Below are 12523 nucleotides of genomic sequence, written 5' to 3'. Positions count from 1 at the left end.
ACCAGCAGATAATCAACTCATGATGAAAAAACTGGCACAAACTACTACCACTAATACTTAGGTATACAAGGTGAAACGATCTGGTTCATACAGCAGAATCATCATGGTCACGTTCATACATGGTACATCAGGGAAACAACAGAAATGCCACATACCTTAGCACAAAGTCAGAACAGGATAGGTCTTCGGAGCACTAGAGGAACGCGGCGAATGTCATGTTATCCAAAGCTAAAATTGCATGGAGGAGAAGAGAACACTAAGGATCACTGCTGCTGCTGCTGCTGCTGCACATCTGATGGTTTGCCTCCACTGTCAGTTTCATTTGCTTTGTATCCTAGTCCAGGATGCGATGGTTTTTCACTCTCGCCTTCAAAGTCGCGAGCATCCCGTAGCGAGGCCTCGAAATCAGTCGAATCTACGGCTGTGGGAAGGAGGCTGCCGATGTCATCTTTTGCTCCGAAACCACCAGCTCGCAAGACATCCTCAGCAGAGATGGCAGCTTCCATGTTCACATCTCCAGATTCATGACTGTTGACTGGACTCACAGTAATATCTGAATCTGCAAACCGCTGCAAGGTCTCCTGATCTCGGCTCCGTGCATCTTCTGTCATTGTACTCTTCTCATGATTTTGTCGTCTGTTGCCTAAGTTCTTTGCATCCATGCCTGGTATGAATTACTAGATGTAAGACTCCAAGAGAAGAACCACACAGCATACACAGCAATATGCTAACAGAATGTATTGACAAAGATTAGTCATACTATTACGAAATCTTTAGGAAGTTCCAAACAAAGTCTTCTAGTTCTCTTTCGTAGTTGTCTAGCTTTTTTCCTTTTTATTTTGTCCTCAGTTTTGAGACTTGGAGCCTAAGAACTCATGTATCATGTATCTTTTAGCTGTGTATATCCACTTGTGGATATAGGAGGCCATATTTCTATCAATTATCTAAAAATAGATAAAGAATGCCATAGAAAACTGTCACATCTTTCCCATACAATCCATTTTTGGACCCAATACACTAAGCATCAGCAAAATACAACTGAAGATGCTTCCAGGGGAAAAAAAAAGGGAAAAAGGCATAACTAAGCTGTTCTTGTAGAAGCATTGCTCCTGGATTTAACTAGTCTGCTCCTACAATCTTCACATTTACCAGGCATCAAGTGGTACTAGAGCGAATGAGTTAAAGTTGGCTTTAGCAACTTCGAAACAAATCTACACAAAAGGGCATCACCTTAGCCACTTTATTGGAGTACAATAACATAAGTTGGAAAGGATCTGCCAGTGGGTCTCAAATTTACTCGGTTTTTGCGTGGAATCTCAAAATCAGGCTAATCGACTTGTGAATCATTTCTAGCTCACTACAACTATAAGATTGTTACAATCACCGAGAGGAATCTGCTAGAGACTCAATTGCATTTCCACTTGATGAACCACCAAAACTTCCTACTTCTATCAAACAGAGTAATCCTAATCTCCCCTTCAGCCTCGCACATGGCCACATGGGGAACACGCACAAAATAACTCGTACCTGAATCCCTAGTTTCCTACCCTCCTCCTTTGCCTGATTCCTGATTACATGGTACCAACCAAAGCACGCTAATTCGCTAGAAAATAAAACCATTTTGCTGAAAGCAAACCCTAACGCGATCGATCAAAGATTCCACCAAAGAAACAGAACCAACACGAAGTAACCCTAAGCATCGGACTCAACCAAACTACGGAACAGATGGGAAAACAAATCGCGTGATCGCACTCACCGGTCTCGAGGAGAGGCGCAAAACTCAGACGAAGCGCGCAACGGTGGAAGGGTCAAGAACTCGCCTCTTCTCGTTCCCTCTACGCCGCCAACTCGCCGAGGAAGAACTCGCTAGTACTACTACACACCAGCGGCTAGTCCTCTCGGATTGGATCGCCACGTGTGCCACAAAAAGTGGCACGTGGCATCATCGCTGGTACCTTCGTGGGCCCACGTCCGGCCCATAAGCGTCCAAAAGGCTTTGACCGAGTCTACGGGTAAACGGCCCGTAAGTATCGCATTTCCGGTCCACCATAGTTCCGCAAAAGCAATCGGCGCAGAATTAGTTTCTTCGCAACGATTAAATTTCACTCAGTTTTTGACATGGTGTTTGTTTTTAAATCCAGATCAGCATTCATCTAGTGGAAATTGTCTGCATATCTTCTCGTAAAATTCGTGCGTTTGAATAAATCATACTCCAATGTGCATCGACAACAAATGAACAATGAATCCAAATCAGAGCACCGGTGACATGAGATCGAACCGAAACTACGAAAATACTGTATCCGACAAATAATAAAATAGTAGCAGCAGCTGAAAGAAAGAAATGTGAAATGGGCCGGGCCTAATCTAGCTGGAGGCCGCGAAGTCGACATGGTAGACTTCGGTCATGTCGGGCTGGAAGAGGCCGAAATGCTGCTCCACGCCCTCGGGCTTCTGGTTCTCGTTGAACATGGCGAACAGGTACGTCTCCACCGGCTTCCCCGGCCGCCGCGGCGTCCCGGCGCCGCCGGAGACGTGGCGGATCAGGTTGTTGTTGTACGCCGCCGCGTTCTCCACGGTGGCGCCCACGCCGCCGCCACCGGACGGCCAGCCGGTCTCCGACACCACCAGCTCCACCGCCTGCCCGCCCGTCGCCTTCTCCACCGCCGCGTGCGCCGCGTCCACGATCGCGTCGAACATGTTGGTGTATGTCACGCCGCCGTCGGTCACCGACGCCGACTGCGACGCCGACAGCAGCGCGTACCCGAGCTGCACGCGCTCCGCGTCCGCGGCGTACGCGAAGTAGGGGTACACGTTCACCAGCAGCGGCGCGCCCCTGGACGCGAGGTAGGCGACGATCGGCGCCATGTACGGCGACGCCGCCTCCGAGAACGCGCCCTGCGACGGCGGGTACGAGACGCCGAGCACGGACGTGGCGACGGCGGTGGTGACCGGGATGCCGCTGATCCCGGCGGCCTTGAGCGCGGCGTCGAGGTTGCGCATGGCCGGGAGGACGTTGGCGGCGGGGTCGCCGGGGATGACCTCGTTGCCGGCGTTGATGTAGCGGAAGCTGACGGCGCCGGCGAAGGGCTGGACGTAGGAGCTGACCCAGGAGGCGGCAAACGAGGGGTCGGAGGCGAGGCGGGCGAGGTCCTCGTTGTACGTGCCGAGGACGACGCCGATGCCGGAGTTGCGGAGCGCGGCGAGGACGGCGGTGTCCGGGTGGAAGAGGCGGACGTAGTTGATGTTCTTGGCCTTGTACATGGAGATCACCTGCGCCGGCGACGGCAGGTTGTTCCCCAGCATGCCGTAGTTCACACCAATGGCGCCTTCAGCTCCTGCATCATTTTGCCACACGGATGAGTTACAACTTACAACTTTTTTTTTCAGTAATTTTCATTCATTATACAGCTACTCCATCTATAAAAAAAAATCAACCTAGAAGAGATCACACAAGTACAACGAATCTAAATATCTTTATTCAGATTCGTTGTACTAGAAGATGCCATATTTTGTGGGATGGAGGGTGTATGATACAATTTACATTAGTCAAATGATCAATTTATATTTGTTTCAACTTTGGAGCAAATATATATATATATATATATATATATATATATATATATATATATATATATATATATATATATATATATATATATATATATATATATATATATATATATATATATATATATATATATATATATATATATATATATATATTTGAGATGAGAAAATTAAGTGGACTTGTGAGAAGTTGCAATCATTAGCCTTGTTCACATCCGCAATGCCAAACCTATCATGTTTAGGTTAACATTATGAAATGAAGAACAATGAATTAGGTGTGTAACCTGACTTGCAGAAACTGAACTCCTAGCTAGATTAGGCGAGTGGTTAGCCAACAAACCCAGGAGAAGAGTTGGGACCAGATAAAATTTTCCAAGTGAAGCCCGTGCACAACTCCACATCACTATACGTCTTTTCTGCTGGCTATTCCAAGTTTCCAACCTAAGGACTTATAGAACGTACTACACAGGTCCAATTCCGTCATTCACACTACAAAAAATAAGATGCAAAATGCACAAACCATTTTCTACTTGGCGTCAAGGAGCAAACAGTAAACGTCAATGTCCATGGAGTCAAATATATCCAAGTACATCGCTTTCAACCAGAAATAAACAAAGATATTAAAACCGCAGCAATGTCTTTTTTGTTGTAATTGTAGACAATGTGATGCTGTTTAGATACGTTCATATGGTAATGGATTATATCTTATCTAGGTTTACAGCATCATCTAGGTCTGCCTAATTATAGTTGTTTCATCAAAGCACACTGGATAAGATATACAAAGAGTCAAAGATGCACTGGAATCAAAGATAACAGCAAAAATGGTGGTTTAGGTTGTCTGATGTTGAAAAAAAAAACTACAAGATTAAGAAAAGACATAATCCTATCCAGTGACGGTGTGTTATGTCATATTGAGATGACAACGATATCAACATCAGTTTAGTTTGATTTAAACATCAATGCAAAAGTGTTACCCTTTTTCATTTCGTCAATCAGAAAAACTATTGGCAGAATAAGATATATATTTTGGTTGAGATGTAACATCTAATAAATAATGGCAGATATGACCTATTTAAATTATTTAGGTAGGTTTAGCCAAACTTTTACTGAAAGAACAGAACTGGTCTAAGGAAGTAAGAACGCATCATAGGCCCAGTGGACTAGATACAGTTATTTTTCTGAACCATACGAAATATATTTGTACTGTAATCGAAATCTGTCCAATCAGGATGCTGATGTCAATATTGTTGTTATCCTTTTCCTTCTCCTAAATACTGGAGTATTACCGAAGTTTTGTCCAGTACGATAAATGGGTAATTAAAAAATTGAAAACCCACAAAATAAATATAGCTACAGTCGCAGCATTCCTCCTGAAACCAATCATGCAGTGTTTCCTCAGCAGGATGGATTTCTTTCTTTAAGAAACCTAACCAAGAACACAAAGAATAAGCCTGGCAACCACCTATACGGCTCTACCTGCAATCGATAATTAATTATCGAAGCAGACATTTGGCGCCATCTTTATCCCAAAGGATCCCTCAAAGTTAAAAGAAAATCCTTTACCCTAATGGCAGTATAAGCTCAAATCAAGAAACAAAACAAGACGTGATGGGAGACAAAACCAACCTAGCTATGAACGTTCTTCAAAAAAAGAAAAAAAAACTGCTATGAACAGAACGCGATGAAAGTAGCTAGCTAGACGTCAAGAACAGATTGAAGAAACTGCGACTCTAGCTATGAGAAACATGCTGTAACCATTCATACACTATAATCTACTATAAGAGATTAAACGTAATTCTAAACCTCAGATGAACTCATGTATAGATTGAAGCTAACCGATCACCCTTGAGGTAAAGAAAACAGAAGAAATTGCAAGCAAGGTAAAAAAACTGAAAAAAAAAACAGAAAGATGAACCAATGAACTGAGAACTGTTCTCACCGAGGAAGGAGGATGAGCAGAGCAAGAACCCGCAAGCGAGAATCCATGGCGCGACCACCATGCTGATCACACCACCAGACATCGATCGATACACAATTCTTCAGACGAAAATTATCTCTCTGAAATCTGAATTCTCTCAGACAAAAATTCTCTCTCTGCCTCTCCTTCCTTCCTCCCAAGCCTGAAACTATCTGAACCTGCGCGCGCGCGTCTCCTCCCTCTCTCTCTGCGTGGTGTTAAGGTCTCCGTATATATAAGCCTAAAGGCAAACCGCTCACTTCACAATTTCAGATTTGCGTGGGAGAAGAGTGGGGGAGGAGTCGGTTTCAGAAGCCACACCAACCCGAAGGACTAGGCAAATGCAACGCGTGCGTGCGTGCGCGCGAACCTGCAGCCGCAAGCGGTTAGTAGATGAATTACGGACGACCAGATCGATGGCCTGCTCGATCGATCGTCGACGGCGTCAGGAAAGCCACGTCGACTCGATCAACGGCGAAGGGACGTGGTCAGACCGGTCGCGGCTTTGACCACATATTGTATAAGCTTGTCATTAGTGGCAAATTAGGGGGCAGAGGTGATTCTGGTTGGGATTAGTGTCGTGGAGGAATCCGTGGTAAGTATCTCCGGGATTAAGGGAGGGTATCTGAGCGTATTGATGTAGGACTTATTTTTATACTCCCTTCGGATTGATAATACTTGTCATTTTAAATAAGGACACGGTCTCAAAAAAAATAACTTTAACCATTATTTTTTATTATAAAATATATAAAAGTATTAACAAATATGTGATTTTATTAAAATATTTTTTAAGACTAATCTATATATGTGGCCACCATATTTAAAAGACAAATATTTTAAAAATGATTCATAATTAAATATTCTAAAGTTTGACCTCATCCTTGCTTAAAATGAGAAGTATTATCAGTAGGGAGGACATCATACAATATTTATATATTATATTATGGTATTTCTTTAATTTAATGTGAAAAGTATTTATGCTGCGTGTGATGGGGAATTACTGATGTGAAATGGTGCCAAGGATAACTATGATGAAACACAATAGAGAAATTAATTGAGATATACTAGAATTTATATTTATATGTATATGCATTTTTTGCGCCGATCAAGCACATGGTGGAATAGTTGGGTTTATTTACATGATCGACTTTGTAAGTTATTGAGATATACTAGAATTTATATTTATATGTATATGCATTTTTTGCGCCGATCAAGCACATGGTGGAATAGTTGGGTTTATTTACATGATCGACTTTGTAAGTTATTGGCCCACATAATTATATTGGAATTAATCTTATATACAATGTGATCATAGTATATGACTCGCCCATATATGCTAAATGTAGACTCATTTAACTTAAGTTTATAAACAGGTTCATTCTAACTTCTTGTGTATTGTGAGCTGCACTAGGAAAAAAAATTTAGATGAATAAAGGGCTGGTTTGGTTTGTGGCATAAATTGGCCTTACCAATTTTTGTCAATGTCAAATTTTGACAACTTTTGGCATGACTAATTTTGATAAAGGTAAAATTGTGTTTGGATTGAAGCCAAAATAGCCTAAATTAAATGTTGAAGTGGCCTATTTTCTTAGGCATGCCAAAATTTGGCTCCAAACCAAATAAACAATAAACACTATTAAAATTGACAAATATTAGTAAGGCCAATTTAGGCCTCAAACCAAACCAGCCCAAAAACCTAACATCAGATATGGCCGATTTTAGAAGCATCGGCGTTTCCTGGCCTGTGCGTCTTCCACGTAGTCGCAAAATAATCGAGCTGGCACACATTATCACTTTTATGGCTAACCTTGCTAACAAGTCTCTTGTTGCTGTGTACTCCTACCATGTTTGCATGTATGCATATAAGGTCAGCATTTACTAGCAGACCGTAGTTCTGTTCTTACTTTTTTGTGGATTTTGGGACACACAAAAACGTGACCTCACACGTGCACGTATTCACCGAGTCAAGTTTCATGTGGTTGACCTGTCTGGCACACCGCGCACACGTTTCATTCGTCCATTTACCGAGTTGTTTGACACGTACATCTCAGACGTCATGTGTGTCGTATGCAAACATTCATTTCGGTGCACAGTATTACACGTTTGGTGGTACATCCGTGGACAAACTGGACACTCAGCTCCCTCCAAAACACGGTGCAAACAAACATTGAAAATTATACTATGATTTTTTTTTCGCAATGGAGGTTTTCAAAGGTCTTTGTTTTGTGAAAAATTGTTTAGTTCCTGTAAAAGTTATGTAATTTTTTTTCTGCATTTCAAAAGAGGTCTATGCTATATCATGTTGCAGTTCTCTAAAATTAAATATGTGGAAGCAAGAAGGTTTCTTTTTTTTTAAAAAAAAGAAGCTAATGGCTAAATTTCAGCACTAGTAGCATATGTACTTCTTTTTACAGGCAGTTTTTTTAATCAAATCTCATCCCATCCGGTCTTGTCTTTATGAAATTTGATCAACCTTGTCTTCGGCCAACCCCCCCAAAAGAATAAATCTGCTATACACAAGGTGAAGATAGATTATCGTTCTCCTTTTCCAAATTTCCTTTTTCTAACTATATTTGATATTCGCTGGTACTTGAATGTGCTGAATATAATCTAAAAATTTTGTGATACAGTACTAATAAAGAGTATTAATGCAGATATCTGTATGTACTACCATACATAATTAAGAATCGTCGACCACAAATATTAGGTCACCAAAGCCGGTGCCTGTACTGCAAAAACAGATCACATCAGCGGTTCCCAAGTTCCAACGATACATAATATAGTCAAGAGGTCAACACACACTATTAATTAGAGGCCATCCTCATCAACCGTACCACGTATTACTATTTGGCCTGGGCTAATCTGATTAGGTGCAACGCAACGCACCAACCTGCAGATCGATCGCCATTTGCTTCACGGTAAATTAACCTCGCCGCAGCAGAGAAAGCTTCTCGATTCTCGCTTTGTGGCTAATTGCATTGATTTTTGTTCGCCGTGCATGTATTGTAGCAGTTGACACTCTCGCTACCCTCGTATGTCTAGCAACTCTGATCAAACTTTTTTCAGATAAAGTTAACTTAAAAAATTTATCTACTACTCCCACTATTCTAAATTGATCTACATATATATTTTTTTTGAGGTTATTCCTAAATGATCTACATATTTGTGTTCATTCATTAAGTCTATTCGTTATTTGTGGATTAGAGTAGATGGACATTGATACATGCATCCATGTACACAAGTATTTATTACCCACATACAATATTTAGATTTGCTATTGGTTAAGAAATAATGGGGATGCTGCATGCATTGAGTTTGTTGCTAGAGTAAATATAGTATGAGAGAGTTATTAGTTTTTTTGATCTTGGTGTACCTATGAAATATGTAGATCAATTTAGAATGGAATGGAGGGAGTAACTACTACTCCCTCAGTCCCATAAAAAACTAACCTAATACTGGATGTGACACATCCTAATATAATGAATCTGGACATGTCTCTGTCCAGATTTGTTGTAATAGGATACGTCACATCCAGTCCTATATTCGTTTTTTTTTAACGGATGGACTATATTACATTTGTATTATCTTGAAAGATATAAAAGAGCATCATGTTGGCTTGGAGACCTAGAAATTACTACTTTCTCCATCTCAAAATAAGACGGACGATTAAAGTTAAACACGGAAACTCATAACTACGCTTATTTTGGAACTAAGGGAGTATCTTAATCGGGGAAAAAAAGAGAAAGATCTAGGTTGAGTTCAACACTTGAGTTTTTCCGACTCACTCAACTTGTTTTCCACGCGCACGCTTTTCAAATTGCTAAATTGTGTGTGTGTTTTTTGCAAAAATGTTCTAAAGTAAAGTTGCTTTAAAAAGTCATATTGATCAATTTTTTTTAAAAAAAACTAATACTTAATTAATAACGCGCTAATGGATCGCTCCATTTTACGTGCGGGAGGGATTTGTTTCCAACCACAACAGCCTTACATTGTTATAGATCATAGTGGGTTCAAATTATAACATTGATATTGATTGATGTTTGTAAATAAAATACAAAATTGTACCAATAAAAATAGAAGGGGTTGTAGGATAAATCCAATTATGCTTTTAAAATATGTTGTATATAAAATACAATTATATCTATGATGAAATAGGACATTAGAGTTGTATATCCAATTCAACTTTAGAAATCTAACTCCACATAAAGTTGCACAAGAAAATCTGCTAGATTAAGATTAAAGCAAAAACAAGGTTATTTAGGCCCTTCAGATATAATACCTCGAAGATATCTTATACACATGCAGTAGGTATCACGTCACAGTGGACGAGTGGTACCAATCAAAGGAGTTATAATGGCGATTTATGGTTTTTGAGGAGGTATAGAGAGGCGATCGGGAAAAAAAAATTCCTTGGTTCCAATTGTATCCTAGGCTTATCAAGTTCTATGATATGGTATTGGAAAAGACAAACATGTAATCTCAAAAATAAATAAATGTAATATATCCCATTCACCATGAGAAGACGAAAACGAACACCCACATACTATCCCCCAACGCGTTTACATACGAGGCCCAGAATTCAGAAAAGCACTTCTTGAAAGCAACCCGATGTAAGAAAAATAGTAACACAAACCCAATTTTTTTACAAGGTACGGTAACAACATGTATCTGAATATTCATCCAGCTGGTTCTAACTGCATGAATGGTTAAACAAGAATAAAACTGATGGCCTGTCGGCTGGTCTCACTCTCTGTTATTTTAAGGACATAAACATATCTTAATTACGCTTTTGCTCTGGAATGGCGTTAGGTGAAAGTGAGAGTAAACATGTTCTTCTTGCGTTTTTTTCTTGAGTAAACAGTAGATGGTTCACGGAAAATCGGCGCCTCAATTCACAAAACCACATACTCTGCTCGCGTTTTTTTTCTCTCTCTTTGTTCTTCGTCAGAAAAGAAAAATTCAGACAGCGAGATACAGGCGTCTGTTCCCGTGACCACGATAGCCTTTTTTTTTTGGACAACCTGATTAACTTCACTTGCAGAAGAAATGTCCTATAGCTAGATATTCCGGCAGTGTAAAACCGATATTTCTTTTTGGCTACCACACGATCGAATTCGTTTTGATCTGTCGTTGAGAATATCTGCACGCAACGCATCCATTGCCCATGATGCAGATGGAGCTAGCTAATTAAGCTGCTGGTGAGCTAGCTTGTCGAAGGACAATTTTCCTCTTGGTTAATCTAATCTAGTTAGATTGTACAATCACGCAAGGACAACATAGATAGCTTGGCTTGCTCTCTGATACAGCAGAGATAACTTATATATTTGCATCCAAAGATAATCCAGCCGACAGCCCGACATATGTAAGACGGCAGCTGTTCGGATTCAGACGCGGCGTATCGATTCATAGATTTTTAGGAGTAGTTTCAGTGTAAAGCTTTGGATTGCTGCGAGTGATTTGATTTTTCATAAGAACATATAAAACTTTGCGTGTGCTAACTAGTTGTAAAATCGCAACAGGAATTCAATTCCAGACATGATAAATGCTCTTCGTAACAACTACATTATTCGTCTCAAAATAAACCAATATCATATTAAGTTATAATATATTATAGTACAATAAATCTGGATATACTCTATATTTGTATTAGTATGTGTCACATCGTAGTACGATGTTGACTTGTTTTGGGACGAATGGAGTACTAGGCAGGTCAGCAACATATACATGGCAGATTGGCAGGCAAATCATCTCATGTTGCTGGTCAGCTGGTGCCTAATAAGGTGAAAATATAAAAACAACATAATTCAAAAGTTTTATTTGCAAAAAAAAAAAGAAAAATCACACTGGCCAACTATGTCAAGTTACAAACGAAAGGAACAGAGGGCGTATCATGAATCTCGAGGCACAAGCGACCGACATTACGAGAGAATTAGATCCGACAGCTGTGGCTCTCCAAACACTACACTACATGATCATCAACCCCACCAAATGTTTTTTTCCCCCACGTGAACACACAACATCAGGAAAAAAAAAAGGTTCATCTGCTCGATCCCCAAAAATGTCAAATTCTTGCAGAAACGATTAAATGAGCTATAGCTAGCTGCTGGTGCAACTTTCGCTTCAGAGATCGGTCAGGCGCTTGGCGGGAAGCTGTTTTCGATCGGGCGATTGACTCTGCGTGCATTTGTCTTGTTGGTTGGGGTTAACGCGTCGGATTAAATTAGGGTTCGTCACATGAGCACATCCAGGAGCTCTTCTTTTCAGTTTTCTCCCTGTGAAAAAGGCGAGGGCCCGTGAGCGTGAGCGTGAGTACGTGAAAACGATGCAAATTGAAACAGCTAGTTTGATGGACTGATCATCATGGACACGTCCGTTTCCATCCGGTCATTTTCCATCCGATCTGATAATATAGATAATTTTGTCGTGCAATTATAGGATGATCACGCGCATTTAATAATTAGCTAGTTTAGCTTGTGTGTGAAGAAATTATATGGGACGAACGTGTAATCACTTTTGTGCCTCACTCCGGTGCTTTCTACTTATAGTAGAAAATAATCCGAGCCGTTGATCGTATATAATCGTAGGGTTGAGATCTAATTCTACTACCACCACTCATAGTGGTAGTAGAAACGTGGAGGGGTATATTTGTCCATAGATAATAATTCATATAAGGGTATTATCGTAAATTATTATTCAGTAACTCTAAACCTTCGCCATTCTCAAGCGCCTGACCCCATCCATCGTTGACTTCGTCGCTTGTCCATCTCCCTCTCCGCCTCCATCATTTCCAGCGCGATCGACATCTCCTCCCCCTCCAGCGACCAAGGGTGGCCCTTCTCCTCTTCGCCAAGCCGCTGAAGGTCCTTGCCCACGGCGGACGACTAGTCCTGCCATGTAGCTTTGACCAAGACAGGAGATCGCCGGGCAATTGGACGGCGGACGAAATTCAACGGGTTCCGGCGAACGGCGGCGAGGTAGGAGGAATGGGCAACTGGGAAT

At 41.0% G+C, this 12523-nt stretch overlaps 1 protein-coding gene and 1 non-coding gene across 2 annotated transcripts; both read right to left on the bottom strand.

Annotated features, from left to right (window-relative positions):
* Window positions 1–32: 32 nt before the first annotated feature.
* Window positions 33–1845, bottom strand: LOC4339202 (uncharacterized). Its single transcript, XR_010741282.1, has 2 exons — window positions 1757–1845; window positions 33–664 (listed from the first exon to the last, which is right to left on the bottom strand). It is a non-coding gene; the product is annotated as an uncharacterized protein (transcript).
* A 331-nt stretch (window positions 1846–2176) lies between these two features.
* LOC4339201 (putative glucan endo-1,3-beta-glucosidase GVI) lies at window positions 2177–5884 on the bottom strand. Its single transcript, XM_015783925.3, has 2 exons — window positions 5507–5884; window positions 2177–3335 (listed from the first exon to the last, which is right to left on the bottom strand). Exons 1-2 carry the CDS (start codon window positions 5586–5588, stop codon window positions 2365–2367), a joined length of 1053 nt encoding a protein of 350 aa, XP_015639411.1. The 5' UTR covers window positions 5589–5884; the 3' UTR covers window positions 2177–2364.
* Between the last annotated feature and the right edge of the window lie 6639 nt (window positions 5885–12523).

The sequence above is a fragment of the Oryza sativa genome, chromosome 5, assembly GCF_034140825.1.
Source record: "Oryza sativa Japonica Group chromosome 5, ASM3414082v1".
Taxonomy (NCBI): domain Eukaryota; kingdom Viridiplantae; phylum Streptophyta; class Magnoliopsida; order Poales; family Poaceae; genus Oryza; species Oryza sativa.
The sequence above is the reverse complement of the archived record's forward strand: the minus strand, read 5'-3'. Positions and strand labels throughout refer to the sequence as shown.

Coding starts and splice junctions, on each gene's coding strand:
- LOC4339201 (XM_015783925.3), bottom strand. CDS start 5,588: ATGTCTGGTGGTGTGATCAGCATGGTGGTCGCGCCATGGATTCTCGCT. Junction 3,336..5,506: donor CTGCTCATCCTCCTTCCTCG/GTGAGAACAGTT, acceptor AAAATGATGCAG/GAGCTGAAGGCGCCATTGGT.